The 22476-nt window shown below is 38.5% G+C and overlaps 2 protein-coding genes across 3 annotated transcripts; one reads left to right on the top strand and one right to left on the bottom strand.

The window, feature by feature from the left end:
• Positions 1–264: 264 nt before the first annotated feature.
• On the bottom strand, positions 265–8994 carry LOC127645453 (phakinin-like). Its single transcript, XM_052129074.1, has 8 exons — positions 8461–8994; positions 3926–4008; positions 3637–3793; positions 3169–3330; positions 1641–1766; positions 1223–1458; positions 560–627; positions 265–407 (listed from the first exon to the last, which is right to left on the bottom strand). Exons 1-8 carry the CDS (start codon positions 8887–8889, stop codon positions 373–375), a joined length of 1296 nt encoding a protein of 431 aa, XP_051985034.1. The 5' UTR covers positions 8890–8994; the 3' UTR covers positions 265–372.
• Positions 8995–13215: 4221 nt separating this feature from the next.
• Positions 13216–20423, top strand: LOC127645136 (thread biopolymer filament subunit gamma-like). Of its 2 annotated transcripts, XM_052128661.1 has the most exons (9): positions 13216–13852; positions 14239–14299; positions 14404–14499; positions 14617–14796; positions 14899–15024; positions 17398–17618; positions 18175–18212; positions 19124–19210; positions 20182–20423. In XM_052128661.1, exons 1-9 carry the CDS (start codon positions 13257–13259, stop codon positions 20223–20225), a joined length of 1449 nt encoding a protein of 482 aa, XP_051984621.1. In that variant the 5' UTR covers positions 13216–13256; the 3' UTR covers positions 20226–20423. The 2 variants fall into 2 exon arrangements, with proteins under 2 accessions (XP_051984621.1, XP_051984622.1); XM_052128662.1 differs by lacking the exon at positions 19124–19210.
• The last annotated feature ends 2053 nt before the right edge of the window (positions 20424–22476 follow it).

The raw sequence follows: 22476 nt of genomic DNA, 5'->3' as shown, positions 1-22476 counted from the left end.
AGTGGCGGTTTCACAGAGGTGTCATTATAACCACAAGGTGTCATTATCGTGTTCAGGATTTTTGAGCAATTATTGGTATACCCCAAACTGTAATTTATGGCTTTTGTACCTGTGTGAGCTTAAAAGCAGGATATATAGGCATACATAATAGAGGCTTGTTTAGAAATGTCACATATCTTTGTATATAAACTATTTAGCTAACTACTCAATGAAAAACAATGGAGGCAAATATATATAAGAATACATTCATTATTCAAATTATGCCATAAGAATATTTTTTCTTTATTTATTAACTTTTATGTAGTCTAAGTGAAGAGAAACAAATAAAAGTAAAGCTTTTTTCAAAATGCTTTAGAATATAATTGATTCCCTCTAACTTTCTTCTGGAGCGCCAGGGGCATTAGAACCTGATAGAAAACATGAGAATAAACATATATTTTATTACTCACAGCAATGGAAGACAATAGGATCTAATATTCACACAGATGTCTCATTTGACAACTCAATCCTATAATTCAAGAGTATATTCTCTGGATACAATACTCAATGGAAAATGTACCTTCAGTCTGTAGTCCAGAGGTGGAAGGCTGAGTCTGTCCCTCAGGCACTGAAAAAACATCTGGGAACCTACAGGACAGCACAACATTGTGGTTATATCCACTATATCCACAGAAGTCTGTCCCTGAGTTCACAGAAACTGAAACTGTAGATGGTTTCTAGTAATTAAAACCTCTGAAGAATGAGGAAGAGCATCCAGTGAGTGAATTTACAGCAATTTGAGGTTGTTTCTTTATGTTCTTCTCTCATATGTAGCCTAAATTTAAAGGTGTACTCAGTAGTTTTTTCCTGATCAAAAACTATAACCCCTAAAGGAATGAGTAGTAATTTTGAAAAATATATTTAAAAGCATGTGGTCACATCAGTGGCCTAACAAAAACTGTTATATTTTGCATGAAGCTAGGCTACTTCTTGGGGTCACATGGGGAATACAATTTATTTTATTTTGGTAACCATGCAATTCTGATACTTTGGCATGGAATAAATGTTTCATGGCTGACTGAGAATAGCACATTTGTACAATGGCATTGACAACCAAAAATGAATACTTTTGCATGTTGCGGCATCTATGCCACTACGTGTCAATATAAATCCAAGATGACTGCCAAATCGGCCAGCTCAGCATAAACAAAAATGTATAGTTCACCTTTAATATGAGACTCACGCTGAGGAGTAGAATCTACTCTCTTCTCCATCCAGGATTCCGTGATATGTTCCAATTTCCACCTCCAGCTTCATCTTGTTATTGAGCAGAGTTTCATAGTCACGACGTTGCTGCTCAATGTCCCCACGGACATCAGCGAGCTCTGCTTCCAGCGTCCTAATAACAGAGCCCAGATTTTGCAGCTCAATGCCATGCCAGTGTTTGGCATCATTGAGGGCATTCTCCAGGCCTCGTTTCTGCAAGGAACATAGAGTCACGAGAGTGTTTCTACATCAACAGTGAATGTTTTATAGCTTAATGTCAGCTGATGCCTTTAAGCACTGTAGCGAATTGAAAATTGTTGTGCTTTACTGTTTTTCCATCACACTTTGAGGAATGACCATGTGTTTCACCAGGAGAAAACGTTATGTTTTCCTACCAGAGCTCTAATAGACTCAGTCTCAGCCTGTAGACTCTGAATCTTGCACCCGGCATCATTGCAGTCCGTCTTCAGGTGCTCAAATTCTTCTTCCTCACGACTGAGCTTACTGTTCACACTGTCAGCCTGACACACACACACACACACACACACACACACACACACACACACACACACACACACACACATGTTTGTGTTTCCATGTTTTATGGGGACTTTCCATAGACATAATGGTTTTTATACTGTACAAACTTTATATTCTATCCCCTAAACCTAACCCTACCCCTAAACCTAAACCTCACAGAAAACCTTCTGCATTTTTACATTTTCAAAAAACATAATTTAGTATGATTTATAAGCTGTTTTCCTCATGGGGACCGACAAAATGTCCCCACAAGGTCAAACATTTCGGGTTTTACTATCCTTATGGGGACATTTGGTCCCCACAAAGTGATAAATACACGCTCACACACACACACACACACACACACACACACACGTAATAGCATTTGCATAATCATTGATGAGCATGATTTGTAGATTGCATTATTCCCCTCTAACATACATTTTTTACTCCACTTTTACGCCCAAACACACTTACCATTTTTACCACTGGGGGCAATGTTTCACATTTTGGCAAGCGCTCACCGATTTTAGCTAAAGTCATCCTTCTGTTTCCAATTTCACTCTGAGATCAGTCTCAACATGGTGTATTCGGAAAGCTGTTTATTTTTGCAATTCCATTCAGAGATGCTAGTGTCACAGATATTACACATACACTTCAGCTTTAAAATTCAACAAATAAATAAATAAAATCTTTCATCATTTACTCAATGTCATTCATTCATTCAAGCATGCAACACAAAAAAAGTGCAATTTTTTTTTTCTTACTCTTATGTATTTTGTCTTGTTTTCCAGTTAACATATCTAAACATCCTTCAAACAAGCAAACATTACTTTAGAAGCAAAAAGACATATGAAGTCTTTTTTTAAAGAGAAATATAATCATTTAGTAAGGGTTATTCCCACAATTTTTTTATAATTTGTATTTATTTATCTGAAAACATAACTTAATATCTATATTTTGCATTTCTCTTGTTTTAAGTATTTTTAGATATTTTTACTTGAAAACTTTAGAAAAATACAAGGTTTTTACTTAGCAGAATTACATAGCAGAATGTCCCAGCTGCTCTTTCCATACAATCAAAGTGAATGTTGACCATGTGTGTATCCCCATTCACTTTTATTGTTGGGAAAAGAGTGTCAGTTTGACATTTGTTGACCAAATAATGGAAATTTGAATTTTTTGGGTGAACAATCTCTTTAATATTTGTAATTTTTAGTAAACGTTCAATCAAATAATTATAAATGTCATAAACATAAAAAAGAATTAAAAGTTTTATGTATCTTCCCAATAGGGCAGCACCCCTCCCCCATTCATGGACCCCTGGTTGAGTATTTCATGGCCTTTATTAATCAGTGGGCATTGATCCTTCTGAGAGATACCTATTCTCATACTATGGTTTACCTTGCACTCAAGATAAGCATCAGTCTCAGCACGGTTCTTCTCAACAACCCTTTCCCAGTGAGAGCGAATGAAAGCTAGAATCTGGTCCAGACTGGTCTCCATGGGAGCACCAGGTTCGTCAACCTCATGCCCAGCCATCTGCTTATAAATCACTTTAACATCCTGATCAAAAGCAAAATAACATAATTTTACACTCTCTATAAAGATAGTTCTATTGTTGAGCTGTTGTCAATATACTGTACAAAATACGTAATATATGGTGCTCTAGAATACTACTGATTGTTAAAAATTCTGCTGTCATATATTTCTGTATAATAACATCTAATCTATACACTCCAAGGTCTTTTTTTCACATATTAAAGTAATGTATACTCAAATCAATGTCCATTTATTTATTTGGTAAGATTGATACCATTTATTTAGCAAGAATGACTGGCTGACTGCACAATATCCCTTTACAAATCTCACCTCTATGTGACTTTGCTCCACATCCATCAGTTCATTCTTCATGCTTTCAATCTGGTTCTCTAGGTCCATCCTGGTCAGGTTTGCATCATCAATGACCTTGTAGAGTGAGTTAATCTCTTTCTCCACTGCCTTACGGAATGGCTGTTCACTCTCATACCTACACAAGCATGCACAGAAAGATACTCTGTCAAGCATTTACAGGGAATCCTTTCAGCGTGACAAAAACTAGATAGGATAGATAGAATCTTCTCTGTTTTGTCTCTCTGCTTGAAAAACACTCTTGTAACACCTGTCTTTGTAGTCCTCTGAATGGGCTTGAACATTTTCAGACTGGAGCATAAGTTGAGCGTTGTCCAGGATTGCCTCACTCACCTGACAGATGACAGGAATAGGTTAGCCTGCACACCAATGTATAAACAAACTTTAATAACATTTTACAATAAGGTTCCATTAGTTAAAATTAGCTAACAACATTAGTTAACACAAACTAACAATGAAAAATACTTTTACAGCATTTATTAATCTTAGTATATGTTAATTAAAACATATACTAATACATTTTTTAACTAACATTAACTAAGATTAATAAATGCTGTAAAAAATATATATTGTTAATAGTTTGGTCATGATACCTAATGCATTAACTAATGTTAACAAATGGAACCTTATTGTAAAGTGCTACCCAAAATTTTTACTTTCTTGGAAATGGGAGAAAGGGTTTGTCCTATATATAGAGCTCTTCAGGTTGTCCTCCAAAAACCCAGAAGAAAATTTGCTGGCACACCCGGTGAAGGAATCAGCAGACCCCACTAGAGGGCCTCCTTGCTCTCTCATCTCTAAGACTCTTCACTACTACTGTAATTAGTGAAACGCTCACCTGCAACCTATTACAGTTGATCTGCTGGGCCTATTTATTCAGCATTCTGCGGCCTGGCTTTTGTGCTCAGTCAAGAGAGTTCTCACATTGATCTTGTGCACAAACTGAATATTTCCTTGAACTCTGTTTTTCTTTTTGAAAAGACTGATAGTTCCCTCTTTGATAAAGTGACCAGATTTCTGAAATGGAAAAACGGGGACATTTTCTATTTCAGTGGCCAATATGTCACAGAAATTTAACTTGTACTTTTCTAACCTTGTAGGCTTACCCTTCAGATTGGCTCTGGCAAAACCTGCCGATCAGTCTTACCACTGATCACACAATTCAATTTACTGTGTAACACAATTATTGTTCCTGGATAGTAAGTGTTATTTCCTAATTGCTTATGCCTCAAAAGTATAGAAAATTACTATTATTCCCCACAAACTTTGCTTTGGTGACCAGGACAGTGATATTTTGAAATGTACCTATGTCCAATGAGAAAAAGGGTGAATTTGTGTCTTTTCGTTCACATAATGTCAGACAAAAACAACATACGAAAACAAATACGTATTTATACAAAAATTACTACAAAAGATTTAGGAGTAGTTATTTATACTGCAAATCACTTTCACGAATCAGGCCCCAAATGTAGTCTCCCATCAGGTTCTCGTTATACTGTCCTTGGTAGTGGTGTTCAAAGTCCAGTATATACTGACGGCAGCGCTCGCCTTGCTCCTCCAAGTACGCTCCCATGTTCTCCTTGAATTTATCAAGATGAACATCAAAATATGGACTTTGAGGGACATCCTACAGCCCATTGTGCTGTAGTTCTTCACCAGAGTCTCAACCAGCTCCACATAGGTTTCGGCCTTGTGATTTGCCCAGGAACCACTGAACCACTGCGACAAATCTGTTGCAAGCCACTTTCTCCTTACTAGTGAGCTTCTTGGGGAATTCAGTCCACTCCAGGATCTTTATCTGTGGTCTGAAAAAGACACTGGCTTTGGCCTTTGCCTCACAGCTTAAGGAAGTAGTCTTGAAGGTACTTGAAGGCTGCCGACTCTTTATCTAGAGCTCTGAAAAATTTGTTTCATAAGGCCCAATTTGATGTGCAGTGGTGGCATCAGCACCTTCCAGGGTTTCACCAGTGGCTCCCACTTGACGTTGTTCCTCCCCAAAGAGAACTCTGTCCGGTGTGGCCAGCCCCACCTGTGGTAGTGCGCCTTTGTGTCCCAAAGGCAAAGATAGCAGAGAAACTTGGTAAAACTGCCTTTGAGACCCATTAGGAATGCCAGCATTTTGAAGTCTCACATGACCTCCCAGCTGTGCTCGTCATACTTCCAAGGCGTCCAGCAATGTCTTGATGCTGTTGTAATCCTCTTTGAGGTGCACCGAGTGAGCCAGGGGAAGAGACTGTACTTGATACCATTATGGAGCAGCATGGCTTTGAGACTCCTGGATGAGCTGTCAGTGAGGAGGTACCACTCATTCTGGTTACAGGTGATTGTCCGATTGCCTCGAAAAGACTGGTCACTTTGTGGCAGAAGCAGAGCCCATACTGACAGCTAAAGAAGTTGGAAAAAGGTTGGTGATGCTTCCCCTGAACTGCGACTTGCACACTTTCATCCAACAAGTTCCACTTCTTGAGCCTAGATGTCAAAAGCTTGTCGTTGAACTTGGTGAGACCAAGATCTCTAATCAAGTCATTGAGATCTTTTTGGTTGGGGTAGTATGGGTTTCTCTCCTCAGCTCCACCTCTGAAATCCCTCAAAGTCCATATCCTTGATGCTAATCTTGATAAATTCAAGGAGAACATGGGAGCGTAATCGGAGGAGCAAGGTGAGCGCTTCAATCAGGATATACTGTACTTTGAATGCTGCTACCAAGGACAGTATAATCAGAACCTGATGGGAGACTACATTTGGGGGCTGATTCGTGAAAGTGATTTAAAGTATAAACGTATATCTCAAAAAACTACTCCCTTTTAAATCTTTTGTAGGCATTTTTGTATTACTTTAGTATAAATCCATGTTATTTGGATTTGTATTTGTATTTTTTTTTTTCTGCCTTCATGTGAATGAAAAGAGACATTCACCCGTTATCTCATTGGAAATGGGTATATTTCAAAATATAATTGTCCTGGTCACAAAAGCAAGGTTTGTGGGGAATAATAGCCATTTTCTGTACTTTTGAGGCATATCAATTAGGAATTAACACCACCTAACCAGGAACAAAAAAAAATATATATTTTTTTTTTGTGGGCTGTTTTGAATGCGCAGTCAAAAACGGGACCTGAGCAAACGGGGGTGTCTGGTCACCCTTTGAAGCACTCCTGGATGTAGTCCTTTGTCTATGCATTGCTTTGCTGTCTCTGGAACTCTGATCAATAAATTAGATTAGCATTTGTGCTCTTTTTCATCTCGTATCATTAGTATTTTCGAGCCATGGGTTCTTATGATGGCATTTTTGGATTTGAGTATAATAAGGTCAGTGGAAAAAGTACTTGAAGATACTTAGACGTTTTGTTCTACAACACAAATTACAAACAGTCATACCCCAAACAGGACTTTTGAAGGCTTTTGTGTTGCTAGATAAGAACTACTATGATTTTCCATTTCGTCAGGCATGTTGACTCACACTATTGGGGTATTTGTAGTCCTTATCTAGCACTAACCTGTTAGCAGTGTACGTTATGGATAAAGTACAGTCAGCCAGTTGTTATCGCAAATTAAGGAGGTGGTCTTGTATCACCCTGAATAGGTTTAATTTGCGATAACCATCTAACTGTTTATTATCATTATTACCCTGCTACTAAGAAAATAAATATATAAATTGACATTAAATATTGATTTGTATTGAAATGATGTAAGAGTAATTAAATCACTTAACGGCTAATATACATCTCCGAGTTCTGTTGCAGTTTATTTTGGGAAAAAATACCATCTGACAGCTCATTATCCAGCCTATTACAGGGCCACTTGACAAACAAATAAATGAATGGACATGAAGCATAGATTTGAGTTTAAATTATTTTATTAGCTTACTTGTTGAGATGGCACTGTAATCGGAGAAGCAGGAAAGATGACTCTGTTATACCAGGATGACGGGTCTAATGCGTCATAATCCCTGGATGTGCAGTTGTTTGTCAGAGATATCAGACTGCTAGATGGTGCCATTGAACAGTTAGAATCAAGTTTTCCAGGGAGCCATGTAATAAATTTCTTTTTTAAAAGGAGGGTTCAAATTGACATTTGAGGTATGTATCTCAAGTGTAATTTAAATTGTAGAACAAAACATCTTCAAGTAATGTTTACCATAGACTTTATTTTACTCATAAATTAAAAAAACCCATTAGAAAAAAACCCATAGGAAAATCCAGAGGGAACCCCTGGCAAAATAGCCTTCTGAGTTTCTTGAACAACTCTACTGTTGACTTGTTCTATACTCTATTGTTGAGAAAATTCTACACATCCTTTGTACAAGATAAAATCACACGAGAAGCAAAATTGAACAAAAAAAGACAATGTGACTTTCAATGCGACACTTTAAGAGTTGACGTTCTTTTTAACCTGAAGTCTAAAAATGCAGCGCTCATGTGCAAGACGTTGAAAATAAAACTAGATGCGGAGCAACGGTCAAAGATGTCCATCTTGTGAAAGTTTACATGGAAAAAGAATGCAGTTGGAAATGCAATGCATTTTTTAAGTTGACGTTTTTTTTAACCTGACGTGCAGTCTAAAAAATTTGGTGCTCCTGCATGAGATGCCATAAAAAGCTGGACATGGCGCAAATGTCAAAGACTTCCACCTTGTGCATGTTTACATACTTGTAGAAAAACAATGGAAAGGGAGTGCTGATGGACACAAAAAGCATTCGGTATGGCCCTTCAGTATCTTCTATATTGGGCTAAATATAAGCTTATATATTTTTAAGAGATCCCATCCTTGTCTAATATCCTCTCCCACCTGTATATAGACATCCTCCCAATCTTGCTTCAGGCCACTCCATGTTCCAGCACTAGCAGCTTTACGATCAAGACAATGTCTGATCCGATCCTCCAGCTGTTGGTTAAGTTGCTCCAGAGCATGAACTTTGTCACGGTACTCCAGCAGGCATGTGTTGAGGCTATCAAAACCAAATGGGAGGCCACGGTCTCCATGCTGGGTCACCACAGGGACACTGGTGCTCCTAAGTCCCTGCATGAACACGCTGCTGATGCCTAGAGCTCTCCGGGAAATGCGTGCACCCAGGCTGCTGGTTCCTCCAGTGGGAGCCATGCCTACAAACACTCCACGAGGTGCGCCGGTCCCTGCTGCACTCACACGGCCAACACAGCCTGGCCACTCAGTAGCCACCTGGCCCAGGATTGAGGATCGGCGTCGTGGCAGAGGCATTTCTGTTCCAGTGCTTTTTTAAGTGCCACTAATTGCCCATAGACATTTCTGCAATGCAAGTGCAAATATCCTTTGACCAGCCCTCAGCTAAATGGCAACAGCTACTGGTGCATGCCTCTTTATGGAAGCACGGCCTTCTGGAAAGCAGAGTCTTTGTCCCGGGTCTGTTGTTTCCATACCATTGTGACAGAGGCTGGGTGATTCTGGTTACTACCCTTTGTTTTTCATTGCTAGTTCGTTTTTGGCTGCCTCAGCAAAGTGGGCTTCTCAGGAAAGGTCTATAGATTAACTGACCAATCTAGTGTGTCCCCTCTCAGTATATATGACCATGGTATGATATTGGCTTTGACAATGACACTGAGGGAACTGAACTATGTTATAAGCACAATGCCCCAAGAGAACAGCACAACTGTGTTTCTGAGAAATGTGTCGAATGTTATGTCACCTCTCATCATGTACAACTGACACATCTCGTAAAGATAGATTATGTGGCTTACAACATAATTTTATTTTTTGCTAAAGAATGTTTTACCAAGCCACTTCTTCCTGTTTGCAGTCAAACATAGTCAACTGCCATCAAAACAAGGAAATAAAATATTACTTTCCCTTGAGAAAGTGATGAGGTGTTCTGTGGCTGTATCTTTTATCACATGACACTCAGACATCATCAGTTGATGTCTGAGTATCATGAAAAGAAAACATAGATTGATATGGTTATTAAGTCTATGAATAAGCATGCTGTAGACTAATAATAGCCTCCCAGCAAATTCCACATGCTATTTCCTGAATCACAAGATTATTATAAAAAATGTTTTAAGTTTCATCAATTTGTGCTTATGGCACAATATATACTGTATATATGCCTTATATGTAAAGCCAATTCAATAAATACATTTTTTAAATTAATAAACTATCTAAAAACAAAACAGAAACTAAACTAGTCTTTGAAAGAAGAAACATTAATGAGATCTATTGGACATCTCATTTGTTTCTTCTAGACAGCAATGATATTAAATGGAGATCAAATGGAGGCCTTTACTGCAGTCTCCTGCTTCTGAAGTCCTCCCAGTACATCCTGGACAGTAGAGCACATGACTGTTATAGCTTATATTCTTATTGTATATCAATAAATGTCTCACAGAATTTTAGTAGGCTGTTGATACTTACATACAGTTAGAACCCCATTATATTTTATTAGCCATGAAAGAGACCCTTTTCTCTCCAAATGTCTTAATAGTTATAAAACTGTTGTTAGATTCCATTATCCATCATCTCCTGTATATATTTAAAATATTAAACAGGGACAGTGCAAGGCAAAAAAAGACACTTTCCAGTTACTGTAACTGCACATTACTAGTTAGTTCTACACAATGTAATTTGTGTGTGTGTGTGTGTGTGTCATATTATTAAGTTGTGATCTGGATGAGGGTTTACTCCTCATATCTGTTCTTTATTCCCACTTGAAAAGATTTCCAGAAACTGGTGCTGTAGGGCACAGTGAGAAACTAATTTACACATAACAGGCTGTCACTGATCACTGGAAAGACTCAATGGCGAGTTAAAACCTACAGTTGCAGAATTGTATAAGATTTTATGTTTCATAATTTGCTAAATAGTTTTTTTAAAGTTAGCAATCCATCCATCTGTCTGTCTGTCTGTCTGTCTGTCTGTCTGTCTGTCTGTCTGTCTATCTATCTGTCTATCTATCTATCTATCTATCTATCTATCTATCTATCTATCTATCTATCTATCTATCTATCTATCTATCTATCCGTCCATTTTGTCAACTTGTATACGTAGTAGAAATTTCAACAAAACGTTTCTTCACTGACAGTATAGCACATTTATGTAAATCTAGGGGCTTTCAGGATCTACTGTATGAAAATGAAACTGGCACAAATGCATACAAAAACAAAACACCACCATTTTTGTACGTAACCCAGAAGCAACACAGAGTTCTTAGAATAGCTTGCTTAAAGGGGCCTTTTGAACTGTTACCATATATCACATGAATCTTCATGTACTTTTTGTCTTCAAGCTTGTTTCTCTCCCTAGTTCTGCTACTTATTTCTGTATTGTTAATAAAAGTACTATTATAGATCTAAAACAATACTGATTAAATTTACTCATTAGATTATGTCTCTCGATGTACATTCCAAGTACCATAATAATAAGTAGGATAAACAACCAAGGGAGAAGTGCAATGTGCACGTATACTAGACTTTCCTGACCTTCAGAGCAACTAGAAAAGAGTCTCATTATTTTCCATGGAATCAGAGGCAATTCCTCTTTTGACGTCAGAACAACAGGGTGATTTTCCCTTTTCCCTTCCTTCCCCCATCTATTTTTTAAGGGGATTTTCATGAATGTTATTGAAAATGTCTTTGATATTGTTGTGAGTTCTTACATCCAGAGATTATATGGTAACAATTTACAATAAGGTTCCATTTGTTAACATTAGTAATATACATTAGGTATCATGAACAAAAATTATATTACATAATTTAATAATATTTGTTAGGTAATATAAATACAAGTGTTCATTGTGAACCTTTGATTTTAAATATGTATTAGTATATGTTGAAAGTAACATTAACTAAGATTAATAAATGTTCCGGGAATGTTCCAGGCTCAATTCAAGTTAAGCTCAATCAACAGCATTTGTGGCATAATGTTGATTACCACAAAACTTAATTTTGACTAGTTCCTCCTTTTCTTTAAAAAAGCAAAAATCTGGGTTACAGTGAGGCACTTACAATGGAAGTAAATGGGGACAATGAAAGAGAATGTGGCCAATTTTTGGAATGTTTAAACAAAAATTAAAAGCTTTTGATTTTATAAATGCAATTTCATTAATTATTCTGTTAAAACTTGTGCATTATTTGAGCTGTATAGTTGTTTAAATCACAATGTTTACAGTCGTTTTAGGGTTTGTTGACAATACATCATCATGGTAACAAAGTTGTAAAATCGGCTATAACTTTACACAGAAAAGGTTTTTGGCAATACTTTTGAAAAAGTGTGTATTTTAACATTCAGAAATTGACCCCCATTCACTTCCATTGATAGTACCTCACTTTCACCACTATTTTTGCTTTTTTCAAAGAAAAGAAGGAACGAGTCAAAATTTGTTATTGTGGTAATCCAAATCCACATTATGCCACAAATGCTGTGTATTGAGTTTAACTTGTATTGAGTGCAAAACATTCTTTTAATAAGTACTGTTCATTGTTAGTTCATGTTAACTAATGTTAACAAATGGAACCTTATTGTAAAGTGTTACTGAAAATATTATGGTATTGAATGATTTTATGTTTTGCAGTAAATTATACTATTCAAGGTTTCATGTGGATTCAATTTGAATGTCAATCACAGATGTTGCAACTGCTGAGGATAAGTACTGTATGTCATGGGCATGCCATGAGTTTGCAAAAAGAGGTATGCTTCACCTGCCATAAGAACAGGCACAAACCTATCAGCTGAGTCTGCCCTTGAGACTTTCAAGTCCAAGCAGATGTCTGTCAGATTCCACCTTGCATTAGCCTCAATGGCACCATCACTGACCTTACATAATAGGATAATATTAGGATTGCATAATAGGAGAACACTCCCATTGTTGAATCCCTTATAACTGGACACTAAATACATGAATCTGGAGAAGACACTTGGTGTTGGATAATACAACCACAATGTACAGTAGATTTATCACAATTCTCTTTGCAGCTGGACATCATTTAAAGGAACAGTTTACCCAAAATAAACCCTCATGTTGTCCTAAACCTTTCTTCCATGGGACAATAAATAAGATGGTAGGCAAAATGTTAGCCTCAGACACCATTCACTTTCATTGTATGGAACAAAACATGGAATGAAAGTGAATGGTGACTGAGGCTGACATTCCACCTACCATCTCCTTGTGTTCCACAGAAAGTCATACAATTTGGAACAACATGAGTGCACATCAATGATTACAGAATTTATATTTTTGGGTCAGCGATCCCTTTTAAGGTTTTTGATCTTTCCAAGATTCAAATGTTAGTAAAGTAAATATCCATGACATACATCGGAAACTAAATTGGGGTGCAATTAATCATGCAGCTGTCAGTGCAAAAGCAGCATTTGGATTGGAAATTGCCCGTCCTCCTGAAAACTATGCCTTCAGGTTAGAATATTTTAAGATTTAACAGACAACCAATGCCAAATCTTTCCACTGAAACAAGCTAGTACTCATTTCTCCAAAGAGTGTGCCTTTTGCCCTACCTCCTCTAAGCGCACCCTATTTAAACAGAGAGCCTTAAACTCTCCCTCCTGCCAGTACTCTTTGGTCTGTTCAGACTGTGATTATTCAGCATTCATAGCTGTTCACCATGTCTATGTCTTTGTCTTTATCTTCTTCCATGCTCTCTGGGGGATTTGGAGGTCTTGGCCTGGCTCGGGCTGGTGCAGGTGGTGGGGCTAGACTGGGTCTGGGGCTAGGAGGTGGTGCTGGCTTAGGTGCAGGGCTTGGTCTGGGAGGAGGAATGGGCTTTGGTGGAGGTCTCGGCTTTGGCATTGGTGGAGCACTGGTTGCCAGTCCTGCATTTGCTATGGGTCGTGCCATTGCTGCAGGAGGGCTCAGTACAAGCTCTGCGCTTGCTGCTGGCTCTGCATCAGGTGTGGCTGTGGCCCCGATACTTTCCAGAGAGGCTGAGAAGCACACACTTTCTGGGCTCAATGATCGCTTCTCTGGGTACATGGCCAAAGTACGGGTGCTACAACAGGAGAATGCAGCTCTGGAGGCCAAGCTTTACCAGCTGACTGGTGGGACAGACGTGTACCAAGAATCATCCGGGGCTACTATAGTGGAGTATGAGGCCCAGCTCAGCGAATATCGCAGCACACTGGAAACTCTCACCATTGACACTGTCAAGTTGGAGATTGAACTGGACAATGTTCGTGGCACCACCCATGAACTGAAGGCTAAGTGAGTGTTTCCTGTTTTATGACATTGGAAGGTTTTTTTAGGGCATGAATGGATATAAAGACATTCAATCTCATGACAATATATCACAAGATTAAATGCATTTGGCAGATGCTTTTATCCAAAGCAACTGAAGGTGTATGCAACATATTTATCAATATGTGTGTTGCCTGGGAATCTAACTCATGATCTTGGCCTGTTGAACTACAGGAACTCACATGACTTGTCCTGCTTTGTTGAATCTATCCATCTAGGAACTGTCTGCTTTGCGATCTAAACTTTATGAAATAAGAACATTTATTAAATTGCTGTTTAATAACAATGACAATTCTTCCAATATATAATATGAGGTCAGTAAATAATACATTGTTTTCTGGATTTTCAAAAAGGCTTGACTTTGAACAGGGAGTGAAGTTTCAAATTGAGTCTGACATTGCTGCCATGAAAAAGGCAAGAAGCACAGCATTCTGTCACATGATGTATTCTATACCGAAACAATTTACTATTGTCTTAAAATGTACTGTAAATAAAACAACACTTGTATCCTTCTTTAGGACATAGAAATGGCCTCTGACCTAAGAATCAATTTGGATGCCAAATATTCTAGCCTGAAATATGAGCAGGACTTTGTCACCAAAACACAGTATGAGGTCAAATTTATTCTTAAATCTAAAATGTAAATCTCTATACTTTAAAGTTGAAATCAAGATTTTACAAAAGTTTTCATTGTATACATTTGTTCCACTTTGTTATGTATATTAATGTAGGAACTCTCTTCTTTGCAATCCAAACTGGGCACAACAACAATGGACACTTCAGTCTCAATGATCGAATTAGACACTGGCAAGTCATTTGACATCTCTACAGCTCTCAAAATGATGCGAATGAAATATGAGAAATCTGTTCAGCAACACAGTGAGGAGGCTGAGGCATACTACAAACTCAAGGTCAGCACATAAGAAGTGATCACATTTTCTGAAAATGTAGATTATTCTGCAATCAGTGGGATTCCAGGTAATAGATCTTGTTCTATCTGTTTTTCACTTAAGATGGACGAGATGCAGAAAACCAATGCCAAAAACACAGAGGCTGTGTCATCTTTCAAAGCTGATTTCACAGCAGCCAGGAAAGAGGAGCAGACACTGAATTTAGAGCTGCAGGGGCTTGTTGCTACAGTAAGTTTTAGACCTATTACATGAAGCACATTTCGATACATACTGTACACGCATATATATATATATATATATACACATACACTCACCTAAAGGATTATTAGGAACACCATACTAATACTGTGTTTGACCCCCTTTCGCCTTCAGAACTGCCTTAATTCTAAGGTGCTGAAAGCATTCTTTAGAAATGTTGGCCCATATTGATAGGATAGCATCTTGCAGTTGATGGAGATTTGTGGGATGCACATCCAGGGCATGAAGCTCCCGTTCCACCACATCCCAAAGATGCTCTATTGGGTTGAGATCTGGTGACTGTAGGGGCCATTTTAGTACAGTGAACTCATTGTCATGTTCAAGAAACCAATTTGAAATTATTCGAGCTTTGTGACATGGAGCATTATCCTGCTGGAAGTAGCCATCAGAGGATGGGTACATGGTGGCCATAAAGGGATGGACATGGTTAGAAACAATGCTCAGGTAGGCCGTGGCATTTAAACGATGCCCAATTGGCACTAAGGGGCCTAAAGTATGCCAAGAAAACATCCCCCACACCATTACACCACCACCACCAGCATGCACAGTGGTAACAAGGCATGATGGATCCATGTTCTCATTCTGTTTACGCCAAATTCTGACTCTACCATCTGAATGTCTCAACAGAAATCGAGACTCATCAGACCAGGCAACACTTTTCCAGTCTTCAACTGTCCAATTTTGGTGAGCTCTTGCAAATTGTAGCCTCTTTTTCCTATTTGTAGTGGAGATGAGTGGTACCCGGTGGGGTCTTCTGCTGTTGTAGCCCATCCGCCTCAAGGTTGTGCGTGTTGTGGCTTCATAAATGCTTTGCTGCATACCTCGGTTGTAGCGAGTGGTTATTTCAGGCAAAGTTGCTCTTCTATCAGCTTGAATCAGTCGACCCATTCTCCTCTGACCTCTAGCATCAACAAGGCATTTTCAGCCCACAGGACTGCCGCATACTGGATGTTTTTCCTTTTCACACCATTCTTTGTAAACCCTAGAAATGGTTGTGCGTGAAAATCCCAGTAACTGAGCAGATTGTGAAATACTCAGACCGGCCCATCTGGCACCAACAACCATGCCACGCTCAAAATTGCTTAAATCACCTTTCTTTCCCATTCTGACATTCAGTTTGGAGTTCAGGAGATTGTCTTGACCAGGACCACACCCCTAAATGCATTGAAGCAACTGCCATGTGATTGGTTGATTAAATAATTGCATTAATGAGAAATTGAACAGGTGTTCCTAATAATCCTTTAGGTGAGTGTATATATATATATATATATATATATATATATATATATATATATATATATATATATATATATATATTTATATTAACAAAGGATGAGTGATGTTTGCCAAACCAAGACACTTTTGCCTATGCAAATAGTGCACTTTACGTAAATTAGCTGTTGAGGATGAGGAAGGGATTATTTTTAGGTGTTTTTGAGCACAACGGAAGTAGTTCTCATGAAAAACAATTAAAGATGTCATCAGTGTGAAACATTTCCATGCAGGTTCTCTGTGCAGGGATGTAGCTAGTGGGGTGAAAGTTGGTAACGATTCTATTTGCCCAAAGGTCCAGGTGGGCCCACAACAAATTCAAAACTGCATTTTTTAAATAGGTAAGGGGCCCAGAGCAATATACAGTCAGGGGGCCACGAATTTCTTGCTACGGCACTGTCTCTGCATACAATAAACATATCATGAATAAATCACAGCTGTCTGAGACAGGAAACAGATGACATAGGAAGTGGTTTACTGATCTCAGTCATTTCATATTTGTAGCAAAAGCCCCAATGCCACAAGTGAAGTTTAGCTGCTGCAAAAGGTCCAATTTCCCAAACAACTTACACATTTTAGATTAACAGTTTTTTTTTTCTAACCCTAATCATTTACAAGAACTTCTGTGACTGAGAACATGAGATATTATATTAGTGCTGAAGATTTAGGGGATTTTTTTTGTACTCTGTAAACTTTAAAATGCTTTTTATGAAGCTGTGCTGTACATTCATCCAAATATTTTATGAAAATACAGGTACTGTTTGATAAAAAGATTGGAACCCAAAATGAAAAAAAAAAAATTCTGTCATCTTTGAGTCATCTTCATGTCGTTCAAAACCCGAATGATCAAAAGGAGATGTTAGGCAGAATGTTAGCCTCAGTCACTATTCACTATATATTTTTTCCCCATACAATGTAACTGAATTGTGACTGAGATTAATGCTGCATATCATCATCAGAATGGAAAAAATAAAATCATATAGTTTTGGAACAACATGAGGGTGAGTAGGTGTCAACCAAGGGAATCGAGATAAATAAATGTCAGGCTGCAAATGTTTTCTTCCATTATAGAATATGACTCTAGAGCAGAACTTAGCAGCAGTCCAAGCTCAGTCCAGTGTGGGTGTTGCTGAGTACCAGGCACAGATTGCTAGCCTGACATCAGCCATAGAGTTGGCTAAAGCAGACCTCCACAAACAGATCCTGGCCTACCAAGAGCTGCTGGACATCAAACTCGCCCTAGATGTCGAGATCTCCACCTACAGAAAGCTGCTGGAAGGAGATGACTTCAGGTAAATATATCCTAAGCATTTTAAAGAAGTAACAGTTTTATTAAGAAGCCTTTATTTTGGTCACTTACATAATTTTGCATATATACAGTGAAATGTATTTGTTTTCACACATCCCAGCTAAGCTGGGGTCAGAGTGCTGGTTCAGCCATGATACGGCATACCTAGAGCAGATAGGGTCAAGAGCCTTGCTCATGTGGCATCTTGGCGGTGCTGGGGCCTGAACCCCCCGACCTTCTGGTCAGTAACTCAGAACCTCAACCGCTGAGCCACCACTGCCCCTTACAGTCCTGTAACATGGTCACCATTTGCACACAAATGTTTTTGCTGCCACTCAATTAATATGAGCTCATAGAAGATGAATTGATAAAAATTTAAAAATAGATTTAGATTAATTATAGCAAGCCACAATAAAACTTGTCAACCATGTCAACTACCCATATACAGTAAGGAGCAATTTTTTTTTTAGGAGAGATCACTCATGTTAAGGGATTGGCTTTGAATTTGTATTGCTTGCAGCATTCATTCTGTTTTAAAATTTTTACTTTATGACTTTCAGAATGCCAGAGTTCACAGAGACATCCTACACTTTTTCAGGTGAGAACATTCTTTGTAAGTTTTAATGTCTTTGATTAATCAAGAAGCTGACATCACATACAAATAACAAGGAACCAAATTAATGCTGGTATTACAAGCATCAGGGCCAGTCATTAGGGAGTTTCTCCAGTACCTTCCGTGGTCAGACAGTTATTGCTTAATCAGGGTTTACTTAGAAACGGTTTATTATATCATAATACTGAGCATGTCATGATGGTTTAAACCAACATACTGTATTTGTTACATTACTGATATGAATTTGAGGACTGTGACGCAGATGACAGAAAGACCTCTATGGCATCTGACATATTTAACACACCCTACGAATTAAACTTGTTTAACCTTAAAGGGATAGTTCACCCAAAAATAAACTTTCTGTCATAATTTACTCACCCTTATGTCATTCTAAACTCACATGACTTTTCTCTTCTCTGAACACAAATGGAGATGCAATATGAGCCTCAGTCACCATTCACTTTCACTGTATGGAACAGAAGAAAGGAAGTCATGCATGTTTACATCAACATGAGTGAGAGTGAATTTAACTGCTGAACAGCCAGAGACAATGACTTGCCTTTCCAGGCAGTATTGAAATTTGTTTTTGGCTTGCTGAACTTCATAAGTTTACCTGAAGCTTATCATTGGCTCAACAAATGGATAAGATCACAATTCCTTTATTTCATGCCATGCACATGATCTGCAGCATATTCAGTGGAACAGCTGCTGACATCTGCCTTTTGCTAGTACAGCAAAAGTGGAGATTTGTGGTTTAATATAGAACACAATATGTATACATCCACAACATATTATGTCAAGACATTGAAATAGCAGCAATGCATGTACTCAAAAGAAGCTTTTGTACACAATCACATCAAAGTCCTGGGTCTCATCTACGCTTTTCCATCCTGTAGGGAGGGCTTTGCCCCACACCAGCACACCCCAGGACTCCCCCCTTAACTCTGCCCTAAAGGACATACATAATAGATACATCCTGACAGGCAAGTTTCACTCAAACATGCAAGGGCAGCGTAGGACAGAAAACCTTACAGGTTATTAAATGTTGACAAATAGGGTAAATTATGCTAATACGGGACATATTGCAGTTATGCATTTGGCCTATGCTTTCATTCAAAGCAACTTACAACCCATTCAAGGTATACTTTATATTAGTATATGCGTGTTACCTTGTATTTAAACCCATGACCTTAGTGCTGCTATTGCCACGCTCAAGATTGAGGAATTAAAAATAAATAAATAAAGGAATGAATACAATTTTGCACTTTGAGTGTCACCCTGACACTTTAGATCAACAATTTAGACTTTATCACATGACAGCCCAGCTAGAATATGATAATGTTATCATAAACGTGCAAGTAAAAAAGCAAGAAATATACACTACAGAGCTTAGGTGTTATATTACTCATGACCCATATTACCCTAATTCACCCTACGTCAACCATATTCATACACTGACATTTTTTTTTAACTTACAAGTATGCTTCATGTTGTATTATCTAAATAAACAGGTTTTATTCAAGTCAAAGCATATTATTTAACATCACTTAATCAACCTGAATATATTAGGTGAAACCAACAAAACAAATGTTATGGGTTATATCAGGTAAAAATTGCTTCTTGCAGTAACAATAGCTTGTTACCACATTTTACAGAGTATGGACTATTAATGTTCCAATAAAATGTTAATAATAATTTCTATCCTCAACTCTTTCTTTCTCTTTTTCTCTCTCTTTGTAACTGTATGTTCCCTTTTGTCTACTGACAACCGGTCAAATACAAAAACAGGTATGTGAGCAATCATTTTCCACCATTTGTTTTGAAGTGAACTGTGTGCTCCATGAGCTGCCCCAACAAAAAGTGTTGTGTAGACACTGAATGATGACTTTGCTGTATTTATTGGTCATGAACCAGCATGTGACTGTTTGCGTAAACTCACTCATCTTTCCTACAGAGACATCAGTCATTTCTGACGCTGACGATACCGAATCCTCTTGAATGCTGGGAGGTGTCCAGGCAATACAGGCTTGATGAAAGCAGACCCCCACATGACCTCCAGCCCAAAAATATGGAGTTCCATCACCTGTTCCTCCTATAAAGCTGCATTTTTGATGTAACTTATTATCTATTTGTTTGTAATTTTTCTCAATAATGTAATCAGGCAAATGCATTCAATCATTGTTATACTGCTTAGTATACAGTTCTGAAAAAATAATAATAATAATAATAAATAAATAAATAAATATATATATATATATTTGAACCCTTCTGCTGTGTTAAAAACAAATACCACTGTGATGTTTGGGTCAAAAATTCCCTTTATAAAGTACAATAGATTTTCAATAGATTTACAGCACACAAATCTATTAATTATGAACATGAAAACTGGCATAGGTTTGCCTACATGTTTTCCTATGTCATTGAACAAAGGCTTCCATAGCATTTTAACTGGAAAGAGCACCGCTTTACTGTAAACTGGATTTACATTACTTAAAATAAGTCAATACTTAAGATTAATTTAAAATGTTATTTGTTTGAAAGAAAAAAAGAATCATGGTTTATAATCTGCAACATACTGTATACAACCATAGGAATATTGCAAAAAAAGAGCAAAATACATTGAAAGCATTGTCAAATCAACATTGTGCAGTTGAACAAATAAGGAATAACTAATGACATTTAATTATTGAAAAATAATGCAGACCAAGGGGTGGTAATGCAGCCACAATGCGCAGCCTTGCACAACATTTCTGTATTATTTATCAGTAATTTAGTAGAGCAGATCATTTGTTCCACATGGTTCCAAACCTTATGACATCATTCAGGGTTTTATCCCAAGACATTTTCTGGTTTTCATCCCTAAAACGGTGTTGTGATTGGAACTACTTTCTTCCACCACGGATTCACAGCCTTGCTCTGATACAGCCAAGCCATCGCTTAAGCACTTATTGGAGCAACAACATATTGTGTGTGTGTGTGTGTGTGTGTGTGCGTGTGCGTGTGCGTGTGCGTGCGTGTGCATGTGTGAGCGGGTGGATCGGAGTTTGGTCTACCCCCAGTGGAGATAGTGGATACTAACCTTGCTGAACAGCAGTGAACAGCAGGATGACAAGATATCTTCGCCTCTTTCATGGCATCACAGCACTGGGATTATTCTACGGCACGTGGGTTTCAATTGAAAGTGTCCTTTGGATCATTAATTTACAGGATTGTATTGGATACATTTCTGTAAGTGTGTAACAAACATTACAGCCTGATTGTGTTTGTGTGTATCTGTATACTGTACACAGTCTAAAAGAGCCATTTACTTGACGCATCTTTAAAGATGGTGTTTTGTAAATGTTTTCCACCACGTGAAATGTATATCTCCTTTTCTGAAGGGATGAGCGGGCATGAGCGCTGTCCTCTGCCTGGGTCAGGCTCATGCAGAGACAGTGCTCGGTGGGTCAGATAGCCCTCGCTGCAAGTGAATGAGACTCAAAACGCTGTGCTCTCAGCTCTCCCTCTTTCTGAGGGATAAGTCCGGTCCCTTCCCCTCCCATCATGCTCCTTCTGTGACTCCAGAGGAACAACACGAGGGAGACGTTCAAGGGTGGGATGAGCTGGATGAATTTGAGGAAGATATTTCACCGGCACTAGACTTGCATGTCTCCTCTCTTCATCCGCAAGTGTTTTCGCCTGTGGAGTATGCCCGCGAGTGCTAAACGTAATGGAGTCCTGCACCCCAATAACGGGACACAGGGCTCCAATTCCACCACGTCGTCCGAGGATATGGACGACGTGGTGTCGGAAGGTAAACCCTGGACACAGTTGTTGGATGAGCTTGCTGGGACTTCTCTCTGAGGAGAGGAAGACCACGCTAGAGTTTCTGAAACAGAACTATTTCATGTGCTCGCTCGGGCAGTGGAGAACCTCTAACTGGATTGGTCCCCTCCTAGTGTGCCTGAGTGTTCTTGGTTAGATAATCAGTTCTATCAGAGCTGGAGAGACTCTGTGTGTAGTTGCCCATTGTCATTCTTCCTTGGGCTGCATAAAGTGCTCACGAAGATGTGGCGTACGCCATACGCGGCACAAACGCTCGTTTCGGGAGCCAAAGTCTTCACAACAGCTGAACCGCATTGAGGAAGGTGGATATATGTTGATTCCCTTGGTTGAAGAGAAGGTAGCGGCCCTCCTGTGCCACTACTCAAACCCGGCATGGAAATCAAAGCCTGCTCACCCGTCCAGGCACTGTAGGACGACATCCACT

The sequence above is a fragment of the Xyrauchen texanus genome, chromosome 6 (genome assembly GCF_025860055.1).
Source record: "Xyrauchen texanus isolate HMW12.3.18 chromosome 6, RBS_HiC_50CHRs, whole genome shotgun sequence".
Lineage (NCBI taxonomy): Eukaryota > Metazoa > Chordata > Actinopteri > Cypriniformes > Catostomidae > Xyrauchen > Xyrauchen texanus.
The sequence above is the reverse complement of the archived record's forward strand: the minus strand, read 5'-3'. Positions and strand labels throughout refer to the sequence as shown.

Bases quoted from the DNA above. Each gene is read 5' to 3' on its own strand.
- LOC127645453 (XM_052129074.1), bottom strand. From the start codon at position 8,889: ATGCCTCTGCCACGACGCCGATCCTCAATCCTGGGCCAGGTGGCTACT. The intron at 4,009-8,460 runs GTGGGAGAGGAT...GTCATCTGTCAG, and splicing joins GGGAGGATGTCTATATACAG to GTGAGTGAGGCAATCCTGGA. The intron at 1,767-3,168 runs GTAAACCATAGT...TGTGTGTGTCAG, and splicing joins ATGCTTATCTTGAGTGCAAG to GCTGACAGTGTGAACAGTAA.
- LOC127645136 (XM_052128661.1), top strand. From the start codon at position 13,257: ATGTCTATGTCTTTGTCTTTATCTTCTTCCATGCTCTCTGGGGGATTT. The intron at 14,797-14,898 runs GTCAGCACATAA...TTTTCACTTAAG, and splicing joins AGGCATACTACAAACTCAAG to ATGGACGAGATGCAGAAAAC. The intron at 15,025-17,397 runs GTAAGTTTTAGA...CTTCCATTATAG, and splicing joins TGCAGGGGCTTGTTGCTACA to AATATGACTCTAGAGCAGAA.